This window comes from Lemur catta, chromosome 1 (assembly GCF_020740605.2).
Source record: "Lemur catta isolate mLemCat1 chromosome 1, mLemCat1.pri, whole genome shotgun sequence".
In the NCBI taxonomy this organism is placed as follows: Eukaryota; Metazoa; Chordata; class Mammalia; order Primates; family Lemuridae; genus Lemur; species Lemur catta.
The window spans coordinates 180146835-180174732 of NC_059128.1; the positions used below are offsets into that span (position 1 = coordinate 180146835).

The 27898-nt window shown below is 40.3% G+C and overlaps 1 protein-coding gene across 1 annotated transcript in view; it reads right to left on the reverse strand.

The window, feature by feature from the left end:
* WWTR1 (WW domain containing transcription regulator 1) overlaps positions 1-27898 on the reverse strand; it is a 127837-nt gene that overhangs the window by 4953 nt on the left and 94986 nt on the right. The window contains exons 4-6 of the mRNA XM_045539450.1: positions 19493-19695; positions 5349-5482; positions 3881-3993 (exon numbers count right to left, since the gene is read on the reverse strand). Of these exons, the coding sequence (XP_045395406.1) occupies positions 3881-3993; positions 5349-5482; positions 19493-19695 (450 nt within the window). The remainder of the gene's footprint in view (positions 1-3880; positions 3994-5348; positions 5483-19492; positions 19696-27898) is intronic.

The following is a 27898-nucleotide window of genomic DNA, read 5'->3' on the forward strand; positions in this document are numbered from 1 at the left end:
CAACTGAGCTTTTTAGCTATGTAACCTTAGACACACTTGTCTGACTTTCCATTTACCCATCTGGGAAACTGGGGTTATAGTACCTTCTTCACAAATTGGAGTAAAGTGCCATATTAGTGTCTGCAATACATCCAAGGCTCTAGGTATTGTCCACATATATAAAAATATAATAAATGTCTGTTGATTGTGCTGAGAGGTTAAAAAAAAAACCCTAGGGGCTCAACCACTATGAATTACACAATTATCTACTTATCTACAAAGTTCACAGAAAAATTCAACCTAAGTGTCCATCAACAGAGAATTAGATTAAAAAATATGATCTATATACACAGTGGAATACTATTCAGCCATTAAAAAGAATGAACTCATGTCTTTTGCACCAACATGGATGGAACTGGAGGCCATTATCTTAAGTGAAATAACTCAAACACAGAAAGACAAATACAGCATGTTCTCAGCTATAAGTGGGAGCTAAATAATGCGTACACACATGGGAGCAGGGTGTGGAATAGTGGACAGCGGAGACTCAGAGGGGTGGGGGTTTGAGTGCGGAGTGGCTGACAGGAGGTTGCTTGGTGGGTACAATGTTCCTTGCTTCAGTGACAGATGCACTAAAGGCCTGACTTCACCACAGTGCAATATATCAATATAGCAAAATTGCACTTGTACTCCATGAATACACACAAATTAAAAAAACCTTTAATACTCAATATCAAAACAACTGGTTAATTCAAACAGCCTCAAACAAACAATTTTCTGAAGGGATAAAATCTAACTCAAAGACTAAGAAGCATTGATAACTACAGGCAGCTTCCACCATAATATCATTTTTAAGAAACTTGTTATATTAGCTTTTGTGTCTTACAAGTGCAGTAGCCCTCCTGAAAAGCATGCACAGAAGTTTCACTGTTCTGAGCAAAATTGTAGAAAATTCATTTTAACCATCTGTGTTTTCCAAAGAGAAAAATTACATCTTTACAAGTGATAAAGAAAACATAATCAAACTTGCATTTTGGTGATGGTGAAGCATAATGGCTTTTCTAGAAGTCATAAAATATTAAAAACTTGGACAATATTTTACAGAGTTTTCATTGCAAAGGGCAATAATTTGAAAAATAAAACCAAGTTCAACAACATGACCTCGATACCGTGTCACCAATACTGAAAAACATCAAAATAGAAAAGAAAATCCAAAATAACTTTTCTCTACCTATTAAAAAGAGTGTAACAGACGAAAACGAGGCTTTAAAAATTATGTTTTAAAAACTACACGATCTAAAGTTCTAGATGTCTTTTTTTTTCCATTTTCAGTTAGAATCATCCATCTCAATGATTTTAACTTTCTGATACTCAAGAATACATTTTTTAGCCAAACTAAATCTCTCTTTTAAAGAATTCCTCTTCTCCCTTCTCCTCAGGCGTGGAAAGCATGAGGAAACTAGTTAAACTTCTTCATTAAGGTTAACAATCTTAAAATAATCTCTTTGGAGCAACTCTGCAACCTCAGAGTAATCTTTCTGGTCTTTGCAGTTTTATCCACTTAAAAAGTGGGAGAGACAAAAACCAGGCAATTCTTCAAAGGGTGTGATTATTACAGAATATTCTGGAAGGGTGGATGACTTCCCAGCCTTTGCTCATGCTATTCTCTTTACTTTCTCCTGGAAGCAAGTCCAGCTGCTGTTCCCATGTGTGCTTTGCAAAGGGAGTGCTGGGCTGGCTCACGGCCATTCAGCATGTGGTCAGCGTGTGGTCAGCAAGCCTCACAGATCTTTTCTAGCCACACTTGAGCTCCGTCCACCTCCCAGCTTCTCCTCGTCTTGTTACTGTATAATTACATTTCTCCCCTTGAGAGAGTTTATGCCCACTTCCTATAAAGTCTTCACAGAGATGACTCCAAACACAATGAGCTGACACTCACTTAACCAGGCTAACTTGGCACCCTAACATTTATCAAATCCAATTTGTGCCTAACATCAGCCTCCTTAGGAGGAGAAGAGAACTTTGTGTTCTTCCACAATTCTATGATGTGAGCATATTACTCCCACTTTACGGATGAGAAATGTGAGGCCCACAGAGGTTACATAACTTGCCCAAAGTCACTGCCAAGAGTGGAGAAGCAAGGATTCCACTTAGGCTGTCTGTCTGCAAAGACTATGTTTTTTTCAGGACACCACTTAATTCCACAGTATGGCTTCCAAAAACACTCCCTATTTACTCACTGGAGGTCATTTGAAAAAGATGTGGAATAAAATCCATCCTTTTTTTTTTAATGTCAAGCTTAGATTTAGTTCTCCTGAGGTTTTTTCTTATTTAACTTTGCTTCTTATCCTTACTGGCTTCCCAGTGTTTAAAAGATGAAAGTAAACAATTGTTAAACATAGGAAGGAGCCACTTCATAAGGCTGTTCCAAAGAGAGCAAAATAAATCTCACACCAAAAACTAAAGATGAAAGGGGGAGGAGGGTTGGGGAGAACACTGAAGCAATAAATTGAAGAACAGCAAAACAAACTGCTTGAACTATTCTTGTGTGACTCCTCACAAGACAGTCTGTGCAATCCTCTCAATGCAAAGATGACAGCCTTATTTTAGGCTCCGGAGGAGCCACTCCAACACACTGCACTTGTAAGCTGCCCAGCTACACATTTGACTCTTGGTCCTACCAACAATTTAGATTCCCAGCATCAAGAGGAGTCATTTAGGAGCAGGGAGTCCATGGGCAGTATGGACAAATGTTTTGAGGAAAGCCATTTTTTAATTTTTATTTTTGAGATGGGGTCTTGCTCTATTGCTTGAGCTAAAGTGCAGGGGTGTCATCACAGCTCACTGCAACCTCTAACTCCTGGGCCCAGGTGATCCTCCTGCCTCAGCCTCCTGAGTAGCTGGGTCTACGTTACCACCAACCCTGGCTAATTTTTCTATTTTTTGGTAGAGATGGGGGTCTTGCTCTTGCTCAGGCTGGTCTTGAACTCCTGGCCTCAAGTGATCCTCCTGCCTCGGCCTCCCAAAGTGCCAGCATGAGCCACTGTGCCCAGTCAGAAAGCAATTTTTTATTTTCATCACAGAACAGTAACTTTTCTATTGTCAATGATGATGGAGGAGAAACTTACATGAATAGCTCCAAACAGTGGACACCTCAACTGTCATTTATTTTTAGCTCTAGAATATCTTTTGGGAATTTATGACTCTCATAGTTAAGTCTAGATAAGGCTAATAATATTAAATTCAATGTTTGCAATTGGAGTTCTCATTCCTTGACAGCCGGAGAAAAAAATAATGAGAGAAGTATGCTGAGGCCTGGCCTGAAGGATGCCCAGGCTGGAGACTAGGTAAAAGTCTCTCTGACTCTTTTTAATTGGTGAGGGAGGACATCGTTACCATTATGGGACTTGGAGCTGACAATTTAGAATCTTCGGAGTTCCTCACCTTTCCAAATGCCCACTGCCAACTGCTTCCCAAATGCAGTGAATGATATGAAAATATTTGCATGCTGGTGAAAGTATAAACCAGCATCACTTCCCAAGAGAAAAAGTGGCCCACACATTACAACTGAAAACTAGAAGAGCACAAATATCCCACTGTGGAAGAAGGGCAAAGCAGACAGTGGTATCCTAATGCAATGGTGAGGAAAGGGCTCTATGAAGCAAGAATGAGTAAAAAACAAAAACAGAATTTAAAATCCTGTGCCCAGATGTAAAACTACATTTGTATAATCTACAGGCAATGGGCTGGAGTTTACTTATAGTGCCTGGGGGTGGGTGGCTTTTCAGTTGTCATTTTATGCTGTTGTTGAGATTGTTTCTGGTTGGATTGTAAAATTGCGATGACCGAAGAGACAATTTAAAAATGTAAACTTGCCCGTACTTGCAGGCTTTGCTCCTACCTGTGTCCATCTCATCCACGTTGCTGAGGAAGTCCTCTGGAGTGGTGGGGACACTGTAGCACCCTAACCCCAAGCCACTGTCAGTGCTCTGCTCTCTCGAATGATATGGTCCTCTGTAGAGCAAAAGATGGAGAAACTTTGACGTGAGCCCACCAAATGCTTGCAAAATTAAAATACAGTCACAAAACTCTGAACTAATGCAGTTCTGTCATCCTGCTCAACTTTCTAGGTAATGAAAGGAAGCAGACTCTGTGCCTCCCTTTAATTTTAGAACATACATCCTAATGTCAATAAACAAGCAATAAAACTGACCATTTACAGTAAATTGACACTGATTTCCTTTCTATCTCAAAACAACCATTTGGACACTTCTACATATAAAGTATGATACCATTTGTGTAACATTTTAAAAGGCAGAAAACAATGTTGAACAGTGCTTATGGATACACATACTAACAGGAAGTAAGAAGTATAAAAATCTGTCATGGACACACATCAGTTTCTCAATAGTGGCTACCACTGGGGACAGAAGAAGGGAAAAGAAAGGAGATTTCGGTAGTGGCAGGGATGCGTTCAAATGTTAATTATAATATTTTATTTATTAAAAAAATAAGATCAGATGGAGATATGGGTCACCACCCAAATCTGGGTCATCACCTAGAGTTACATGAGGAACTCTTACGTTATTCTTTATACTTTTCTGTACTTCAAATACAGACTTAAAATCCACAACTTGAAGCCTCTGCAAGGGTGGAAAAAACATAGGAAATAGAGCATTGCCCTTTATTAAAAAGCTACAATTATGGTTGACTACTTCGACTCATGAAGATATTTCTGGCTCAATTCTCTTTCCCTTCTACTCCTTATGTTTTATTTTTTTAATATCATCTTATTTTAATTAATTTTTTAATTGTGAAATAATTTTAGACTCATAGAAGATTTAAAGAGTACAGAGTTCTATGTACCCAGCTTTTCCAATGATAATATCTTACATATCCATAATGTAATTATCATAACCAGGAAATTGACATTGTAGAATAACTATTAACTAAACCATAGACCTTATTCACACTTCACCATAAACATCATCTCTTAATTGTTTTGTTCTCGATTTGCCATATGACATGCTTTTATTTCCCTGTTGGCTACAGAAAACCCAAGATTCTTCGAAGTATAATTACTAAACAATGCCATTGAATTCAGATTATAAACTGATCCTTATTTTCAGATTATTGACTAGGGGCTTACTCCATGTCATTTCACCAGTTTTTAAATTTGAGCATTTTTAAAAAGGTAGATGACTTTCTCTGCTTTTCTTTTTTCTGCCAGCTCCTCCCTGTTCCTCCTTCTACTCTCACCCTCACCTCTCAATCTCCCCAACTTTTCCCAATGTAAACAAAGACCCCATTCTAGTCTATACCACACAATAAAGAGAGCAAATATAAGTGGTCCCCAAATATTAACTCACCCATTGAGGAAAGGATCTGAGCTGTTATTAGTGATGGATCTCATGTCTGGGGTCATGGCGGGCGGGTTGACAGCTGCTTGAACCGAGGCCAGAGTCTCAGCTTCCATGGGGAGCTGTCGACAGAGGGCAGCTTCCTGCAGAAGTAGACAGTCAGAAGGGGAGGCTAGAGTCACTGGCTCATTGTCACAAGGCTGGGAGTGAAGTATACGTCCTTCACATGAAAACTTTTCATCAAATACAAAGCACTTTATATTTATTCTCAGTAAGTTAAAATCATGAGGAAATCATTAGTGTTCTTTCTCGGGAGAAAGCATACAGACATAAGTCACTTTCTCACATTCACAAAGTTAATGGGATGCCCAGCTATTATTTGACCTCAGGGTACTTAACGTTGCAACCTTCCCACTCATGCAATTGCTTAAACGCCCAAATCATATAAAATCTCTCGAGACACTTTCTCAGAGACAAGGCTATTTGTATTTCTATCCCAGGGTCTCAGACCAAATCTAAATCAATCATAATCAGACTCTGGACTAGCAGGTACATCCTGGTCTTTGCCACTTACTGGTCCAGAAAGCTATGGGATTACAGAGTTCAGGCTCTACACTAAATTACATCTGGCAGTTTTATCTCAACAGCCAGTAGAGTAAAATAACCAGTTTAAAAGTTTGTTTTAAAAACACAATCAGTTTTTCTATTTGACTATTTTGTTGACTTAACTACAACGCTGAACCACGTAGATACAATCCAAATCCCATAGACAAGTAACTCTTTAAAAGCATATGGATTTCATCAGCAAAAAATATAATGCAAGCATTTTTTTTTAAGGTTAGCATTATTTTGCCAAGGAGAGTCAGTCCAAAAGGTTACAAATTTATTGACTGCAATTGCTTTCTCTGGGTCTAACCTCTAAAAGTCTCTTCCATTTTGACTAAATATGACCAGACATCAAATTCCTCTCAGATTTGCAGCTGTTTATACCTGCATCCAAAACCAAGATTGGGCCCTCTCCCATATTTATGCCTATCCACTTCCCACTTTCCATGCTGAAGTTGTTGGTCTCACCAGCCCTCAAACCCCAAAACCATGGCTACAATGGCAAACAGAACATTTAGGCCATCTAAGTAACAGTATCTTTGTTAGATCTCTTCCAGCCCTAACATGCTATGACTTTAGGGAGTAACTGCTGTCTAGACAAGTCCCAGTGAAGTCATCGGCTATAAAAACTTTAGGTTACTAGAGTTCATTGTGCTGTTACTGGGAGTCATAGTAGCATGACTCTTACAAACTGTGAGAGACCTGATTGATAAGAAAATACATTGTTAACTTATACTGGAATAAATATTCTAGCTAGAAAGGGCCTCTGGTTCACTTCTGTTCATACAGATTGCAAGTAATCAGAACACTTAATAAATTTTATTCAGTAATCCACAAAAAGCAAAACAGAAAAACGGAGATCATTTTAAAAGGTGATTTGCATCTATCATCCAATTCTTGGAAGTACCTTCTGAATAAATCTAGAAAAACTGAATTATTTACCAATAGTTGTGTTTACACGGCAGGCTGTGTGCATTAGAAACCTTATTATCTGACAAATGCTTTCCTGAAAGCCTCAGATACAAGAACATCAGGAACTGAATCTAGCATAAGGAGCCTCAATTCCTCACGCACACTCACATACCCTGAACCACAGTTTGAAAACACCTGATCGATGATATAATTTCTAGTTCTTTCTAAACTGTAAATGCAAGGACCCTTTGACTAATAATCTTCATTATCCAAAAAGTCAACTTTATCTACAATATTCCATTCTCAATAAGTGTGGGGGCTTACCTCTAAACAGATACTCTTTTAAACATAAAAGTTGCATTCCTTTATATTATATGACAAAATTTTGACAAAATTTTATCACCATATGTCTTAATGATACAGGTTGAATTTGAAATTTCCAGGAGGTCTGAATTTATATAAGAATCATTTCTGGAACTTTATGGGATAAAAAATACATCATATACATAATGTATATGAATTATTTGTCATCTGTAATGACACAATGTAACAATAAAATTTAAATTATAAGAACAAATATCAGAAACTAGATATAAAATATATAGCTCTAAACTCTCCTCTTCATTTAGGTTGCTCCTAACATATTTTCATTAGATATAAACATAAAATAATGCATGCATGGCTAAGTATACAAATAAAATTTAAAAGGACTATTTATAATAACCAAAGCTGGAAGAACCTATGCTATATAGGGGAAGGTGTTTCACTGTGCCATTACACATTTGTTCTCTCTATTTCAAATTAAAGGGAACAGAAGTTCTGTTCTTCAGCATCGATGTTGTTTCCCCAGCCACCTAGTCATCATAGGAGCAAATGCTACATTCTGCCTGTAGGGGGCTCACAGTATCACTTTCCACCTTCCACTGACTAACAGATGAGAGAGAATACAGAAAGGGCGTTGAATGTCCCTGAATAATAACTTTGAAATATAAATTAGGTTAATCTGAGTTAGAAAGTTATTACTCATGAGTGCAACATTTTCTCTAAGATCATTCCCAAGATCATCCTTGGGTTCCAAGTCATCCAACACAGCAGCCAAAATGAAGATCACGTGGTCCCCTGCTCTAAACCTACCCCTTTCCTGTCTCACCTGCATGGCGACTGGCGGCAGGTCCTCACTGCAGCCCACCATGCCCTGTGTGGGCCCTGCTCACCCCCCTCCCCTGTCTCTGACCTGCTCCCCTCACTCCCTCTCTGCTGCTCCTCCCACCCCCAGCATCTGCACCAACATTTCCTCTGCTTGAATGCACTCCTCAGCTCTTCCCAGGCTCAGTCCCTCACTGTCTGTCTCCTGCAAATGTCATCTCTTCAGAGATGTTTCTCCCTGACCCCTGTTCTAAAATAGCCTCGATCTGTTATTTTCTATCTCTTGACCTGTATGAATTTTCTTCAAAGCAACCCAGGTATTTATTCTCTGTCTTTCCTACTGGGATATAAGCTCCACGAGGGAAGGGACCTTATTTATCATGTTCATGCCTATATCCCTACTACCTTAACAGTGCGTGGCATATAATAGGGACTCAATAAATATTTGTTCAATGAATAAATGAGAAATATTACTGGAATTCAAATGGAAATATTTTAAATTGTGATTAGTAATAAAAGAGAAAAAACTAAGAACTTTCACTCTCACTTTCAACCACAAATATGAGTGAAATAACAGAGCCTACTGTATACATTTCAACTAGGCAGGTACAAGCTCCGTCCTCAGGGAATAGTCCCACTGCACACTTCCCTGCTCCTCACAGGATGAGCAGGAAGGCAGAGCAGTCAGAAGCAAGAACTCTGGGGCCAGATGCTTAGGTCCGAACCCTGGCCTGCAAGTTAGTTTACCTTTCTGTCCCTCATTTGTAGAGTGGGGATAATAAGAACACCCACCCACGAGGGCTGCTGTGAAGATAAAGTGAGGTAGCACATATAAGGTGCTTAGAACAGTAACTAGAACTTGAGATCTCACAATAAATGTGAACTAATTATTATTCTTATCTCATGTTCTGTATTCCAATGTCAAAAAAACAAAAGCAAAACCAAAAATAAATGATCTTAAAAGTCACACGATTCTGTGGAACTGATCCACTTTGAGTGGTAAGACACTTGTTCCTGGTCAACTTTCACCTTGGAGGGATTAAACCAAAGTGTGAAATTCATCAAGATGGTCAGCAAGGCCAAGAAAACATTGTTTTTAAAACAAGGAGAGGTTGGTAAGCCTTTCTGTATAACATAAGATTAGTTTTGAATATAAATGGAGAATGGTGAGAAGTTTCATTTCACTTAAATCTTATAATGTAATAGTTCTCTATTTAGAACTTTAAAAATTCTAGCCTTTTTTTTGAATGAAAATATTTCCCTATTTCTGCTCATGAATTGAAAGAAAAAAAAAAAAACGTGCAAAACCCAAGGTTTGAAAATAAAAGGGCTAGCCTCACCGACATGTCTACATCCAAACAGGGGAGGGTTTTGTTTTAAACTAAATTTAGCTATAAAATTAAAGCCCAAACCCAGGATGATTCTGACTGCCAAATGACATCCACTGCCCTCGCACAGGCAGAAATGAAAGGCAAACATCTGACTTAGCCCAAGAAGCAGCAGTCAGAACTGATGGAACTAAAACAGGTAAAGCAAAGGCAAAAGATGGGCACTGGACAAAGTGAATGTCCATGGAAACAGAGGGGGGACTGTTGGCCACGGCGGGTCTAGGGCATGATTCGGGCCTCCCTCTCTCGCTGCCTTACCCTAGCACCCAGTCCCCCACTCCCTCTAGCCTGGGCAGAATAAGAACACTAAACTGGCTTGTTGCTCATGTCCCACGGCACTCCAGGTAAACAGGTCTATTCACAGATGTCCCCTCCACCTCCACCTGCCCCATCCTCCAAAACAAGCCTTCAGTTTCCTAGATTCCTCAGCACCGTGAGTCCCTCTCCTTGGAACCATCCTTAGAGGTTCCGTTACACCACCTCATCCAGATGCCCCCCAACCACCACAACCATAGCAAATTACTGCCTCCCCTGTTCCCAGCCCCTGGATGCCTAAATGAATGTGTCCAGCTGGTGTCTGAAACTCCACCTGTCCCACGCTGGGCTCCTCAACTGGGCCAAAGCAGCCCCTCCTCCTACCTTCAGGCTTTTTCTTACACCACCACCCATCCAAGTTCAATATCCAAGTGAATTATGTCTCCCTCAGTCCCCACAACAATTTACTCATTTGTGCCTGTATTTATTCTTTAAAAAGTACTACTGAGACTACCAGGCACCAGGTACTGTTGTTGACAGCAGGAGTATAGCAACTTGACAACGTAGAAAGTGCCCTGTCCTCACGGAGGATTCTGGAGAGAGGCCATAACAAACCATCATGGACAAGGGCCAGCCCTCATGGATTCCATCTCCCCAGTATCTCCAAGCTGGAAACCTACTTTCCGTCTCAGGTAGCAGGTCATCCCTGCTTCTCCAGGTATCCCACCTGACCTCTCTTCCTCCAATCAACCTTCACACACAACGCTGCGGCCAGGTCTCTGTTCGACCTTTTACCAAAGTCTTTACAAAGAGTGACCAGAGGAGAACATCAGGACAGGGAGGAGTTGGGGCACCACGTTCTGTGAAGAAGTGGATGACAGTTTAACCACAGGAGAAAACTAGAGGGGCACACCACAGCTCCCAGACTATTCATGGACTGACACAGAAATCCAGGAAAGATCCCTTCTATCCTGGATTTGAGGCAGATATGATGAAGGACTTTACAGTTAGTGTCAGTTCAGTGGGTAAATTGGCTACTTCTCATTTCTCTGGACTATTGACCACTGGAATTCTCAAGCAGCAGCTGAGGGTTCAGTGCTATTGGACACGTCCAGGGCTTGGCACAGAAAAGGCAGCATGGCACAGGAGAAAAACTATCTTTGGAATCAGAAGATTGGAGTTCAAATCTCAGTTCAGTTGCTATAAAGTTGTGCCATCTTGGACTAAATTTTTAACCTTTCTTGATAGTTTGTTCATCTGAAAAAAGGTGGTTTATAAGACCTATCTTGCTGGGCTGCTATAAAGATTAGAAAGCATATTTATAAAGAACCTGGCACAGTGAGCATTCAATAGAATGAGCTGCTGATAGTGTTAAAAGGTTTGGGAGGCTGAGATATTAGCTAATACTTGCATATTGCCTGCTATGTGTGAAACATTGTTCTAAGCACTTCAGCATACTATTACCATCTCATTTTCACGACAACCTGATTATCTCCATTTTACAGATGAGGAAACTGAGGCATGGAGAGATTAGGCCACTTTCCCAGGATCCCACAACTAACAACTGGTGGAGGAACTAAATCCAGGCATTCTCGCTCCTGACTCTGCACTCGTAGCCGCCACAGACAGTGTGGCAGAGAGAGGAAAGCCAAGGATTGAGGTTAGCAGACCTCAAATTGTCAGCCCTTTCACCTACTGGCTATGAGACTTGGGCAATTGTCTTCATTTCTCTGAGCTTGTTTTCCCAGCTATAAAATGGAAAGACCAACCCCTTTACCTCAAACAATTTAGAGGCAAATTAAATGAAACTGCCTATTTAACTGTCCTGAACACAGTTTTCTTCCCTGAATTGGGAAACAGATTAAACTGGATGTATTCTATCATATTTTTTAATGTATATGGGTGGAGCTAGTGTCCTGGGAATTTACAACACATCAAGCAAAGTTGTGAGTTCAGATTTTAAGGGCCAGTTTCAGAAAGATCTGGAAAGCTGTCCCTGGTAGCCCTGCCCCAACCCTCTCCCAACCCACTTTATTTTTTCTCTATGTTCAAGCTGGGGGTGGAAAGACTGGCAAAATAAGGGCTTGAAAATCTCTCTGTGAGTTTGTGGTCATCCCTCTAGCTCTCTGAAACAAGTAATTATATGTGGGTCCAAAAACACCCTCTCCCAGCAGCTGGAGGACAGGGCAGTGGGTAAAATAGCTGGAGGGATAAGGATGTGAAAGACAAATGATGACTTGTGAACTGAAGGTGTCCCTGGAAGCAAACCTCAAACCTCCCCTCCGTTCAGCTCCCCATTGGGCTGCAGCTTGCCTGTGGAATAAATCAACAGAGGAGGTGAGAAAGTAAACAGCAGCTGAAAGCATTCTGCACCCCCGCCCGTCCTGGGGTGAGGGAGCCTCTCGCCAGCCAGCTCCTGCCCTCACGGGAAGGTACTTCAAAGGGAAACAACCTCTTCTGAGGGTTCTCTGCTTGATTTAAGTGTGTGGGGCCAGAGACTCTAAAAAAGGGGAAGATTGCATTGTTTTAATTATGAAGGGTGGGGTGAGTAGAAACAAATGAAAAGAAAAAATAATAAGGACAATATTTTGAAATCCCAACATTAAAATAGTTATTCTGGTGCAGAGAAGTTGTTCTCTCTGCCAAAATCCTGAGGGACTTCAGAGGCAGAATGCTGATTATTTACCTTTTTATAGGCGAAAAAAAAATTCCTGATGTAAATCTCTTTTTAACTCTGTGCCAAGGGATTCTAGAAATTCATTGTCACATTTCCGGTAAACTCCCTTTGTAAAATATCTCATCACACATGCTCAGCTGCCAGACTGTCGCTATAAAAGAACAGAGTCGAAACTCTGATACTTTTGGGAAGACATTTGTTGAGTCCAGAATTATTATCCATGGACTATTTGTCACTCTTTTAATTTAGGACATATATAACAATCTGGTGGTGTGTCACAATCTGTTTCTGTTGTCCCTTTGAATTACATTAAGGGAAACATTACAATGTAGATATTCTTCTCTCTTCACTTAAAAAAATAAGGCTGAATGGAGTTTGAGATGGAATGTTTCTTCGTACCTCAGTGATTTCATTAAGACCAGAAATAAGAAGCTGCTTTTCCCTAGTGCAAACTTGGTGAACCTTCATTTTAAAACTATGTTCAATTTGCAACATTTTTCAAAGGGATTCTTTAATTTTATATTTATTTATTTATTTTAATTGAGAAATAAAAATTGTATATATTTATCATGTACAACATGTTGTTTTGAAAAAAGGGTCCTTTTAAAAAGACTTGACCAGCCCAGGTAACATAGGAGACCCTGTCTCTACAAAACCTTCAAAAAATTAGCCGAGCGTGGTGGCACGTGCCTGTAGTCCTAGCTCCTCCTCCGGAAGCTGATGCAGGATCACTTGAGCCCGGGAGTGTGAGGCTACAGTGAGCTATGATAGCGCCACTGTACTCCAGGCTGGGTGACAGAGTGAGACCCTGTCTCTTAAAAAAATAAAAATAAAATTAAAAGACTTGAATCGGTATTATGCCTCAACAACACTAGGACATTTCAGACAATGGATTATTTCTGGGACTTGTAGGCAAATAAAACACTTGACACAAGCTAGAATGGAAGCTCTGTGGGGGAGGGGCCAGGTCTGTCATCTCACTGCCACACATTTGGTGCCTAGAACATTTGTTGAACAAATACATGAATGACTGAACTTAAACAGCCAAGCTAATACACAGGGATTTATACCTTCCCGAAATGTTGGATCACATGACCTCTGACATCCCAGTCAACGTGAAACTTAATTCTAGGAAACGCGTTTCTAAAAGATAAATTATGGTCCTGTGTTCTGAAACAAAGACCATGAAATAGACACCCTTCGTGTTTCATGATCTGCTATGATACGACAGTTTCCAAGGTCTCTAAATAGCTATTCTTCACATGACAAAAAACAGACCTGGGAATCTTCCTTCCCCGAGCCCAGCGCTGCTCACAGCCGGACGTGTCCCCTCTGTGGAGCCCTCGGTGAGGAATGGCTGTGCAGGGCCGGCCAGCTGGCCAGCCCACCCGGCGGTGGCCATCAAGCCCAGCAGAAACCCGAGAGATCTGCCAAGAGAATTCTGCGGCCTCCCTCTTGCCTTGTGCCTGTTGCCCGGGCAACTGGAGGCCGGGCTGAGTCAGCATTTTTGTTTGACAGACTGCATTCTCCTGTCCCCCAATCCCCAATTAAGAAAAGGATGGGGGTAAAAACAGTGCTGAATGTGCTTGCGAATAATAAGGGTTTCTCAACAAGGTAGCCCCCAGAGAAGGGGCAAGGGGGAGCAGGCTTCCCCACCAAAGAGTCTTCCAGGCCCTGGGGTTAACAGGAAGTCCTCCAGCTTAATCTTCCCGGCAGAAGGCCTCAAAGCTTTATATCCAAATGAATAACAGCATGAAAAGATATACTCTCTTTAGATAAAGCCAAAGGCCTGTTTTCATGTCAAGGAATTGTTCTTTAAGATGGGTAAAAGAGGCACTGAGAAGCCTGTTTCTCAATGTCTTTCCAGTGACTAAAATTTTCCATTTCTTTTGGTAAAGTTGCAATCATGCCTTTTAGGGTCCCAAGCACACATTGCATTGAATTTTTAAGTTGTAACAACTTAAAATATTCTGTAGTCATTGATGGCATGTATGGCTCATGGTATGTGAAATTTGTGTGCAGCCTGTTGTAGTAAGGATTCCAGGCGCTGAGGATGGGTCCGTACAAAGTCACGGTACAACTTTCCATGGCTGATACAGAATAAATAAATGACTTCCCAGTATATTAAGAAAGAAGTGACAAAACAGTATCAAAATATGCTACCAATTTGTTTTTAAAGACAAAGTAGACACACACAAACATACGAAAAGACTGGAAAGAAATCATCAACAACTTTATAGCCATACTCTCTAAGTATGTGGGTGATCATAATTCACTTTTTTGTTTTTTTGAGTATTTTACACATTTTGTACCATGAAAGTGTGTTTTGTCTTTTTTGTGTGGTAATTAATGTTTTTATTATTACTTTTACAAACACTTGATGTAGTAAAATTCTCTTTGTGGCATACAGTTCTGAGTTTTGACAAATGCATAGAGTTATGTAGCAGCCACCACAGCCAACATACAGAACTGGGTCATCAACCTCCCAAATCCCCTAGTGTTGCCCCTTTGGGGTCAACTCCTCCTCCACCCCTAACCCTGGCAATCGCTCATCTCCTCTCTGTCCCTGTAGTTTTGCTTTTCCAGGATGTCACATAAATGGAATCATACAGTATGTAGTTTCTTAGGGGTCTGACTTCTTTCATTTAGCAAAAATGCTTTCTTTTATCTTAATCAGAAAAAACTCAGTAAATTATATTTTAAATAATTAAAATTTTTTTGCTACGTAAAAAACCTCAAAATTTAATTTCCTTTAAAAACTGAAGATGACAGCAAGCAAATCTTCAACTAAGAATTGCTTTCTTTTTCTAGGGTTAACATTTCTTTGATGAACCTGAAGCTGCCTCACAGCCTTTAGGAAATTTAGTAAAACTAAAACTCTATCATGGACAATGGAGAATGTCTTTCACAAAAATTCTCTTGCTATGTTATCCGTGGTAGATGCCTGTTGAAAGTAGGGAGATCCGCTTTTCTGATAAGGCTGTGTACTTCAGACCTGGCTGGGAGCCCCGGGTGCTCCATGGCACCCCTCCACTTGGAGTACCTGCCGCATTCTGAGCTAATCCATCAACTGTCAGATACAAGTAGCTCAACTCTGTTGCTGCAGCAGCCAGTACTAAACTGGAGGGACTGTATTTAAGGAAATTCCCCTACTTTAGAAGATTCCTACTCAGTGGAGATACCAAGCCTTCCTGGCTCTTTTGATCCTAATTCTGCAGCTGTTCCACAGCTTGTTGGCCTAAGGGATCACTGAAAAGAAACAAAGGAGCATCTTATGCTCACTGTCACAGAACTAGCTCTGGGGTGTCTGGTCTCAGCTTCTGTAAACAAAGTCAAAGAGGGTAGCTCCCGGGCCCCCATGAAGTAGGGAATGGTTTTAATTTATTCTCTGGTCACCAATTTGGATTACATTTATTAATAATTATTTTGCCTCCTCTGCTAAAATATAAGTTATCTGAGGGCAATCATGTCCAATTTATCTGTCTATTATTTTCTATTACATAAATATTGATTGAATGAATGAATGAGTAGATAAAGATAGAAAGGAAAGAAGGAAAAAAAAATCTGAGCTTCCATCCTGAAATAACAGAGGTCCGCTTTAGATTTGTAATCAAGCTTTCCTAAGATCCATTTTGTTAATATCCTGGCATGATATCAGTGCCAATGAGCTAACAGGTGACCCCTCGGCATCATGAAGTATATGTCAATTGTGCAACGAGGACCGAGTTGTTTTCTCCATGGTGCAATATCATCAAACTGTATGTCTAGAGGAATAATGGCATAGCAGAAGGAAGAGGAAGAGAAATAACAATGAATACTTATATAGTGTATAATTTATAGGGACATTTTATATACATCATAACATTCAAGAATGATAAAAATATTCAGAGCAGTGATAATTTCTCAATAATTAGGGGCTAGATTCATTTACTTACTACATTTTGCCAACCTTCCTTCCTACTATAGAGAGACAGCATGGCGTGGGGCCTTGCTCCTGCACACTCTCCCCTGGGAGAACCGCAGGTAGGTCCAGACCCGCCCACAGGGCACAAGCCTTGAGAAGACAAGCTGTAGAGTTGACCTCCTGCAAGCCGGAGGAGAGTCAGGGTAATTACAAACTGCCCATTGAGCAAGGGATATTCAGGCAATTGATAACTACCCAGGACATGGGAGTGGGACAGACTGAACAAAGGGATCACTCCAGATGTATTTACATGTCACCAGGACCACCATTACCCCCATCCCTACAAATTCTTTCCAGAGGCTGGAAGGCAACTAAACAGGTGAGCCAAGGATCACTTTTACTTTTAGCTCATTTCCCTGTCCCTGCCCTGGCTTAAGTACAAATAGTGAAGCAGAAAACCACCAAAACAAAGAGGTCAAAAAAACCACCAAGATGATACACATAATCCACACCTGAATATTCAGGCATCCTGGCAATGCCCCAGAAGACTATTATAGAACACTTCAATGCCATTTATTATATGGTCTTAAATAATATCTTTGACATTGGGGAGCATGCTGCTCCTGGATGGGGAAAAAAATCTGTCATGATTAACAAGGTCTATTTAGACCTTTTTTTCCTGTTCTCCACAACAAAAACAGAAAGACATTAGAACCATCCATTCCATCATCCCATCTCTTCCTCCTAACCATACACATGCGTGCACACAGACACACACACAGTCAAGGCTGAACTATGCGAGCCTCTGTGAGCAGATTGGGACAGCCCTTTCTCCCCGCTGTTCTATACAGTGCAATTGCTCACCATGATACAGCAAAATGCTCCAAGTTCCACAGCCTCTAAGGATCAGCATTTAAGGAACTTGGTTGGCATTTCTGTAATATGAACCATCAATAAATATTACATGCTGGTTCAAAGGCACCTACAGCTGGAATAAAGGAAACAATTTGGGGCACTCTTCCCCACCCCTTTTCAGAAATACCTTCTGTGGGAAAGAAGGAGGAGGGGCAAGAGAAAGAGAAACACAGGCAGACAGAGAAACAAGTCATTCTTTGCAGAACAGTCACAGCTTTGTGTAAAAACAAAAACTCATTAAAGCTTATTTAAATATAAAACTGAGAGAACATATGAATGCTAGTTTAATACTGTTTAATTTACTCTATAAGATAGAAAAATCATTCTAAATAGAATTATTATTCAAAGACAGAAAACAATAATACAATTATTTCCTGCCAAGAAACACGATACTACATTTCTAAAAACAGTATAAACAACTGTTAGTCTGAAAGAACCATGGAAGTCCAAACATAAAATCTCAGGGTGGAAGGCACAACTGTAGTTACCTTATAAAATTGTTTTCCTCAAATTTGGAGGAAAGTTCAGCTGAACAACAAAGCATAATTTATATTCATTTCCCTATTTTCAAACACTATATCTAAGAAGTTATTTCAATTCACCATGTATTTTAAACTTTACACAGTATAGATATCTTATATCTTAGAATTCATTTGATAAGCAATACATTATTCATTTGTGGAAGTCAATGTATATTTTTAAAAGTATCAGATATAACTAAAAAAAAATAGTGTTTACCCTAACACCCCCAATCCTCCCCTCCAAGGAAGTTCTCTGGAACAGTTAAAACTATTTATTTCTTTAAAGAAGCAAAAGGAAGCTACCCACGTATCCTGCTTCATGTGAGTCATAAAGCAAAGTCTGAAGAATTAGAACAATAAACTGAAACTTTTCTCCCCAAAATGTAGCAGAAATGGGTTACATTACTTTAGCAATACAGAAGAAAGAATTCTGCTCTTCCATAGACCAGGTCACCGAGGCAGGGAAAAAACTGTGGGCTCCGTTAGGGATTCTCTCTTATTCATTTTTGAAGTATAGCACTGAGCCTGACCCATATAAGACACACACGACATTCTGCCGACTGACTCAATGAAAAAATGAATGAATGGAGTATGGCACAAAAGTGCCTGATTAATGTCCAAGCACTTTTGCGCAGCATCCTACCAGAGCCCACATACAAACCATTTTCCTTTCTCATTATCCATTCAATTTTCCTTCTTTTCCATGCTCTGTGGTGGATCAGAGATGGCTGCAGATTCTTTGTCTTTTCTTCCATGGAACATCCTCTCTACTCTCTGCTTTAATCTGGGGGGTGCTCTGTGACTACTCTGACCAAAAGAGTATGGCAACAGTGACTCCGTGACAGTTTCCAGAGCTAGGCCCTGAGACTGAAGTCCCCAAACCCTGGGCCTAGTACTGGTCCGTGGCCTGTGAGGAACCAGGTTGAGCAACACTGTCTCCCCACCCCCACCCCCACCCCCACCCCTGGCTGTGGAAAAACTGTCTTCCATGAAACTTAGGAACTGGGCCACACCTCAGGAGGTGAGCAGCCTCTCCCCATTGTATGCATCACCACCTGAGCTCTGCGTCCCGCCTCGGTGGAAAAATTGTCTTCCATGAAACAGGCCCCTGGTGCCAAAAAGGTTGAGGACTGCTGCCCTAAGACATTGGCAGCTTCCACTTCCTGTCTCTCAGAACATTTTCTCTTGAAAACTCAAGCTGCTATGTAATAAATGCTACTACTTTGAGATTGTCACACCGTAGATGCCTCTGGTAGATGCTCCAGGTTTTAGTCCCAGCTAAGCCTAGTCTTCAGCAATCCTCACCATGGTGCTTCACACATAAGCAAAGCCATCTTGGACCCTCCAGACCAGCCCACCCACCAGATGACTATCACTAAGTGACCTCTGTCAATGCCATGTAGAGCAGAAGAATAGCCCAGCTGATCCCTTTCCAAATTCTGACTCACAAAAATTATTTGATATAATGAGATAGCTATTGTTTTAAGCCACTAAATTTTGGGGAAATTTGTTACACAGCAATAGGTAATTGGAACATGCTTTTTCTCTCTACTTTCTACTTTCTCTCCTCCTAAAAACTAGCAGTGGAAGCCAAAGGCAGTCATGCTAATATTAGCTAGTGCTTGTACTCATAAGTTTGGCTCTGAAGACAGTGTAGGCACAGTGTTGAGAGAAGAAACTATACTCTAATCACAAAGCTTGGAGTAGGGCTTTAAGCCTCTAATGCTTCTAGAGAAAGGAGGTTAACCTGGAAGGCCAGCAGCTACCTACCCATCAGGCTTGGCACCGAAGGCCATGGAGCCTCCACCAGGCACCATGGAAGGCCATACCTGCCTCATGAGCTCCTCTTGGCGCATTCTAATCCTCTCTCTCTCCATCTGGATCCTCTGCAGACGCAGTTTCTGCTGCTGCTGCTGCTGAGTGGTCAGCGCATTGGGCATGCTCATGAGCCCTGCTGGTGGGTTCTGAGTAGGGTGATTCTGCTGGCTCAGGGAACTGGGTGCCATTTGCTGCTGGTGTTGGTGATTCATCACTACAGAAGGGAAAAACATACAGGAGGATTAATAACCAGGGCCAGCAATACTTTATTGAAAAGAGACCATCAAAATGCTTTGTGCTTTGGAGTATAGATTCCTGAGATTCCTTCCAGAGTACTTTCTTGTTAATTATTACTGTTTAAATAATTATTACCTTAATTCAGTTCATGGAGGCTCAGATGCTGGCCCTACTCCTGACTCACTAGTTTCAGTTTCTGTGCTCTGTTAAAAATCTTATTTCATGACTTTCCTGTGTCTAGAGTCCATAGAACAGAGGTGGTCAAAAGAAAATCCCACAAAGGTTATCACAGCTTATGAGATCATTTCACCAGGACATCTGTGTGTGTCTGTGTGTGTGTGTGTGTGTGTGTGATGTGTACTTTCTCAGATAATTTGTATGTTTATGGCAGGGCCAAGGAGGGCATGTGATCATTGATACACAGTGGGTATACGACAATATTTAGGACAAATAAGTGAATTGATAAGCAACATGTAAAACACAGCACCTAGATCAGGAACCTACACATAAGCGTACCCCATTAATGCTTTGTTTAAAAAGGTGCCCCAAAGAAGCCCAATTTAAACTCAGGAACAAATACCTGATACAGAAAGAATGTTTGTTTTTGCAAAGCGAAAATTAGTGAGAAAGAAATTACACAAAAGTGCTAAACATGTTTGTGATTGAATAAAGGTGCTAGAAGTGTTTTAAATTTTTAAAGTATTCTCTATTTATTTGCATTTACCAACATTTGAAATTTCAGCACATAGAACTTTACTTTTGAAAACAATTTTAAAATCCTTTAATAAATTCTATAATTGGTATTCCAACAAAAATGTATTTTAAAAGTGCTAGTTTTTCTCAAAACCATTCACCAGTCAAATTTGCTTAACTTCTGCCTGGGCAATATGATATAATAAAGAAAACCATGCTTTTCAGTCTATTTCTTCCTAAGTCAGAGCCAAAGACAACAAAGCATAATTTTATATACTCATTTCATTTCCGAGAAAAAAAGCCTCTATTTTTGTTATATTTGGTATCACTAACTTAAAGGGTAAAAATATTGACATATTTTAATAAAAGTCCAAAAGTTACTTATTTTCTATCTTTCATTTTCTATGGAAACATTTTATAACTAAATTTTATTCAATGAATTTCAAAGTAGCCCAATCATCTACATATTAAATGTATATGATTATATACATGTGTGCATATATACACATATATATATTCAAAAGACAGTACTAACACTGAAGATTTCCTATAGAAGAATATGTTTCTTTGAAGAAGAATTCCATGGCAGGGACTTCTCCAGGATGAGGTGAGGGTGGGGTAAAAATGTTCATTTTTTTAAACATACACTCACTCAAATCTTTATTGCATTCCCTCCGTGTGCCAGGCTTGAAGCTAGATAAATAGCTCCTGCCCTCGTAAAAACCAACAGGCTGGTGGAAGGGAAGGAACATGCTACTGCAAGGGAGGAATACTCAGAGCACATTGCCTAAACGGCTTGAGTTTCCCTTTCTGAATTAAGCACACCACAAAGGGCTCACCTCCTGGACCCTATCTGGCACACAGGGAGAGCTCAAACAAATTGATGAATAAATAAAATCAGGTGGGCATTTTTTATACTCTTAGTTTGAGAACAGAAAAAAAAAAGCACAGTCATGACTGATGCCAAAATAACTGAAATGAATATTTCGCTTCTAGAGCTTGTTGGAGCATAATTACAACCTCTACTTGAAGGTCTGGGGTGGGAGGTCAAGGACTGCACACGTGGCATCTCAGGGGAAAAGCCCTCTTAAATACAGATGCAAGGAAGACAAAATCCAGACATCCAGAAGGGTTTAATTCATAAAACCTATTTCAAGCCAAGGGAGGGAGGTAGAGATGGAAGAATGGTAATTATTTCAAAGGACAGCCATTTCTGAATTCTGAAAAAGTATGCTCCTATTTTTCTGATACAACTACTATAGAAAAAAGGTGCCCAATATTTCCAATATCAGAAATCCCCAGGTTAGGGGGGGAAAAAAGGCTTGAAAAGCATAGGGTGTTAATCCTATGTTAATTTTTATAACTCAGCTACTTTGAAAAATTTTTAAAACTGACTTGAGCCTAGTAAGTTACTGACATGACAATTTCGAGTAGAATGATCATCAGTGACTTGGGTAGACTGCCTTTGTCAGTGTGCAAAAGGCTGCACTGGCTTTCCTCACAAGCAATGAAATCTGCTACCCAATTCCACACAGCAACCACATGCTGCTCAGCAGATTTTATTAACATCTGAATCCTTATCTGGAGGAGTTTAAGACTTGGAGGAGCGCTCTTTCCAAACCACACCCTGTGAGTCTTCAAAACACCAACCCCTACAAGAGACGTTCACAGGGAGTAACAGTGGAGATGTTGGTTTCTTTCACTTAATTTAGATTTGACCATTCAGACTAAACATCTCTGGTTATTAACTGTAGAGTCTGGAAGAGTGGAACTTAGATGGTGGCTTGGTTTTCAAAGTAAAGCACACACCAGCAGAGCAGCTTGGACAATGGATATTCACCACAGTATTGTTTGTAACAGCAAAAGACTAAAAAGGATCTTAATGCCCACCAGTGGGAGATTACGCTCCACCCATTTAGAAAAATTCTATATGATGATTCCAAAGAATGAGAGAATTGTACAGGTACTTATATGGAACACTCTCTAAGAAAGATTGTCTAGAGGGGAAAAACTCCAACGGACAGACTGTATTTATGAGCATGCTACTATCTGCGGTTAGAAAAGGTGGGGCAGATTATGCTCATACCGCCAATCTCTCTAGAAGGATGTACCTGAAACCGGTAACAGTGGGTGCCTCTGGAGAGGAAACTGGGTGGAAGGGATGGGAGGTGATCTTCCTTTTTCTCTCCTGTACTGTTTGAAGTTTTTCTATGTGCATTTATTAATTATGTAAAACATAAATGAAAATTAAAAAACATGGCCATGCAGGAACCAAACTCAATATTTTCCTGGTAGGGTGAAAGAAGGTAGCCCTGAAATTATATGAAAAACACCAAATACGACTTAGTATATAATCCAGATCATTAAAGCTGAGAGTCCACTTGGTGCATCTCCTTCTCATGGAAATGAGGAAACCTAAACCCAGAAAAAGAGTGAATTTTATCAAGGTCATAAAACTAGTCACTGTCCTAGAAGCAGGTGACCTAACTCAATCCAGGTACCCACGATTCAGCTCGCCACTCTGCTCCCTGCAGTTGTTTAATTTCAAACAGTTCCTGAACTGTCACTGAAACTGGAGCTCACGAACGTCATTGGTGGTTGAGGGTCTTTAAAATCACTGCTTTTGACAGTGGAGATACAGGAGGCCCGAGGCAGGGATAAACACAAACATGGTCCTCAGGAGAGCATGGGAAGGCAAAACATTTAAATTTTCGACAAACAAAATACTCCTTGGGATAATATTCCAGAACATTTTAGGGAGAAAACAATAGTTTCGTTAAGAAAAAAAAAAAAAAAGGGCAGAGTATTCCAAATGCAGTATCTGAGGCCAAACTGGATTAAGGGCAGACTGCCATGAACTGCCTCAAAAACGCTAAAGACCTTGTCAGTTCTAGACCTTTGCCAGTCCCCACAGAAAGGAATAACCCAAACAGAAGATTTCTCCATTGAAGCAGGAATGCATCAAAACTAAAGCAGGGACATCTTTTTTGTTTTTCCTTCCAAGAGAGTCAGAATTTAAATTTAGATCCCCATTTATCTTTTTCTCTTTCATTGTTTTCATCTCCTTTCCCTCTCTTTTTTTTAATTTTTTTTAAATTTTTTTTATTTTTGGAATTGGCTTTCTCTTCTGTGTTTGGAAATTGATAAAACCATGCTCAGCAGATGTGACCAGAAACATCTAATTAGTATTAGTCAATATAAAGAAACCACCAAGAAAAACAAACTCCACAGCATCTGAGATATGAACACCCTTTTGATTCAATGACTCTGTCCTTGGTGAGACAAACAGTCAACATGGGAATGGGGTGGGGGCAGGAATTACTCTTGTCAGACACGACCATCTGGTTAATGCTGCCCAGGACAATATACACGTATGCACCCCCTGACCCATTCCAGCAAACACACGTCGTCACTTGTGCAAAGCTCTAAGAGTATGCTCAAGGCCAAGAAGGTCCTTGGACCCAGTTCTAGGCCAGTGCATCATTTGCTGTATAAGAAGCAAACAAGCAAAAGGTAAAGGCTTCACTTCTGAACTTTTGCCTCTTGCAGCACCAGGAGCAGAGCGCTACAGCTCACAGAGAAAATGCTTTGGCAGCTTCCCCAAGCCAGGAGCTGCAGACGATGAGGGAGGCCAGTGAATCAGAGGCTGCCCAGAGCGTCTCCTGGAATGTTTAACAAACGTCTTTTTGGTCTAGGAGAGGTTCAGTGGTTTGCCCTTCTGTGTCCTGGGCTTGCTTCCCTCGTTTTTAAAATAGGTTTTAGTTACACACACACACACACACACACACACACAAACACACACTGCCAAGTGAAGAAAACAAAACCATAAGGTTAGGTTCAACTACAAAAACCATCACAGACTGGCTGCACGGGGCTGCCTCTGAGTAGAATATAGAAAGGACAGCCGGTGCCCAGTGGCTGGAAGTCAGTCAGACGTAAGCCCTAGAAAGACACAGAAATTACTTTACTTTCTTCAAATCCTTCTCCCCAGTTCACATGTGAGTCTGGGAGGGAGAAGAGGAATACCTGTGGCTAGTTATGCATTTCTCATTACATTCTCAGCCTCCTCTCTCCTTTTGACAACAAACTTCTCAGCTGAGGTATCTCTAATCCTGGCACTTTGAGTTGAACTTTGAAAAATGTGTGGTTTTGTCAACGTGTCAGAGGCACAATTCCATCTGAGAGGATGGGTAGGGCCTCCCCAAGCCCTCCGTGACTTCTTCCACTCCCAGTGCCTACGTCCTACTGTACCTGTTTCATCAATAATGGAGAGTTTCGCACGTTGTTGACTACGGTTCACTAATGTAATAAAAATATAATATCCATGAGTCCATACTCTTGTAAGAAAATAATTGAATAAATAAATAAATACAGGAAGAAGAGACAAATCTCCCATACAGAATTCCAAATAGTTTATGTAGATACACCATTGTCAAAGGGGGTGACGGAGGGGGGAGAGGAATGAGTGCAAATTGTGACTTCATTCCATAGAATGCAGTATTGAATGGGTGGGGGCATAACTTTATTGTGGAGAAACCTGAAAACTATTACCTTGGCCAGGTGATCAAGGTCAACATTAACAAGTCATGCTGATAGTACACACCCTTGATATGATGTGATGAGAATGGCAGTTTACCTCTGTGGTCTTCCTCCCAAAGCCCATAACCCTAGTCTAATAGTGAGAAAAACATCAGACAAATTCCAACAAAAAGGAATCTTACAAAATATTCAAGGAGCACGCCTTAAAACTATCAAGGTTACCAAAAACAAGGGAAGTCTAAGAAACTGTGACAGTCAAAAGGAGCCTATGGAGACATGACAAATACAGATAATGTGGTATTCTATATGGGACGTTGGAACAGAAAAAGACATTAGGTAAAAACTAAAGAAATGTGAATAATGTATGGATTTTAACAATAATGTATCAATATTGGTTCACCAATTATAACAAATGTAGCATACTATGTAAGATGTTAACAATAGGGGAATCTGGATGAGGAGGTATATAGGAACTCTCTATCTTCTCAATTTTTCTGTAAAACTAAAACTGTTCTAAAAAACAGAGTAGGCCGGGCACAGTGACTCATGCCTGTAATCCTAGCACTCTGGGAGGCCAAGGTGGGAGGATCATTTGAGCTCAGGAGTTCGAGACCAGCCTGAGCAAGTGCGAGACCCCATCTCTACTAAAAATAGAAAGAAATTAGCTGGACAACTAAAAATATACAGAAAAAATTAGCCGGGCATAGTGCCTGTAGTGCATGCCTGTAGTCCCAGCTACTTGGGAGGCTGAGGCAGGGGGATTGCTTGAGCCCAGGAGTTTGAGGTGGCTGTGAGCTAGGCTGATGCCACAGCACTCTAGCCCAGGCAACAGAGTGAGACTCTGTCACAAGAAAAAAAAAAAAAAAAAGAGTACATTATAATATGCCAAATGAATATCAGGAACTGTGTTGAGCACTGTCTCTTTAATGGTAAATGTTAATTAGTTCTTATAGGGTACATAAAAATGGATATAATTTTTTAAAAATATGGTCTATAATGTGTTCCACGAGAGTAAATAGACATTAAGCTAAAATTTTTTAAAAAATTGCTTCCAGAAGTGTTCCATGGTCAAATGAGATGAGGAAATGTTGGGCTAAATAAAGTTAAAAGAACTTATTTTATTGGAAAATTTCTTAGAGCCTTGAATATACTAAGGGGTACCGAGACTGTCTGAGAGGGAGATATAAACACAACGCTTCTCAAACTTGCAAGACTGGTGTTCTCCCAAGTAAGAATACTAGGAAATGCTGGTCCACTGCAACTTAGCAAATGTTTTGGCACAGTATTGAAATATAAGTTGAATTAAATATGAATTAATATTTATTAAGCTCCTACTACATGCTCAGCTCTTTAAAATTAATTAAGCAGCTGCTTAGGATGAAGGGCCAGAGAAGGGGAAACAGCAGCCAGTGGATGTAGAACCACGTGGTTTCATGTATCTAGAATGAGGGACTGCTATTCAAGGTACAGAGTAACAGAAAAACAAAGCAAAGTAAAATACAGGCAAAGCAAGGCTTATAAAAGACTGCTAGAATATCTGCTGAAATTCTCCATAAACAAATGTTGATTTAACAAGAAAATTTCAAAGATGGTAACTTGAGTATCAGTTTTCACAAGTAGTGATTAAACCTTGCTAAATTAACTTTAGTTCCATGTAGGCAAAATAATCTTTTCTTTTTACTCACTTCTATAACAAAATGAAATTAACTACTCTAAATAACCCTTTTAAACCATCCCTTGAGAGTGGGAACAGGAAGAGGCTGACATCATTTTGAAAACCCGAATGCAGTTTCCTCAAAATAGGTAAAAATGCACATTCAAATACACACACTGGGTAATATACCTTATTTGGGATCTGGGAGACTTCCTCCTCCAAACAGGGGCTAGTTGGGGCCAATAAATTTATACAAATCACATCAGAAACACCTTCTAGGAACCTAAACACAACATGGGAGGGGAATATAAGAGCTCCTGATTTATGATCTGTTGGAATTGAAAGCTTACAATCACCACATTCTCTGTCCTCTCTCCAAAACTGCTGAAAATGAGGTCTGCCACAGAGGGTGACCAATTGTCCTGGCTTGTTTGGGATGGGAGGGGGCCTGCGGGGAGGGGGTTCCCAAGACCCAGGGCTTTCAGTGCTAAATCTGGGAAACTCCCGGTAAATGGGATGGTTTGTCACCCTAGGCCTGTGACTGTCCACAGCCCTAGGGCTAAATCAGGGCAGCAAGACCCAGATTTCCTAACTCCACCCTAACGCGGTCTCTTAAAAAGAGAACCAGGTCAGGCTATCCAGATTAGCTGTCAGTGTGTCCTCCTGGATTACAAGTAGGTGGTTGTCCTCTTCCCGTATCCACATTACTTGATAATCAGAATGGGAATATCACATATCCACTTACTCTGTAATTATTTAAGGAAATCAAACACTATTTCTGACACTGCATTATATCACCCATAAACATGCACTTGATTAAGGGTGAAAGTCAGAAAAATCTTTCCTGTTGGACTTCTGGTTGAGTCATACACCTGAAGTGAAGCTGTTTTAAAGAAACACTGAACTATTCTCTCCCTGTGAGTTGAGCTAACTCTCCTCTTCCTAAGGGATGGATTTATGCTCCTGATATACAAGACCTGGGAAGAAGTGAAGTCTCCCTCTGCCCCTCGGAATCAACCACAATGATATGGATCTTCCTTCCTTATAAAAATAGAACAAAAATAATTTTAGTGCATTTCAAATCTGACTAATCCACAGAGAAGGCACTAAATACATTCTCCCTGAACTTCAGAGATATGGATCATAAATTGATAACAAAATATTAGTTTCGTTTATAGGAAGATGATCACCATAGACTTTTTTTTATTTAAAAGAGAAATATAATAAATAAGAAAAAATCACAAAAAAACTGGAAATGCCCCCCCACACACAAACTTTTTCTCTTGAGGATGCA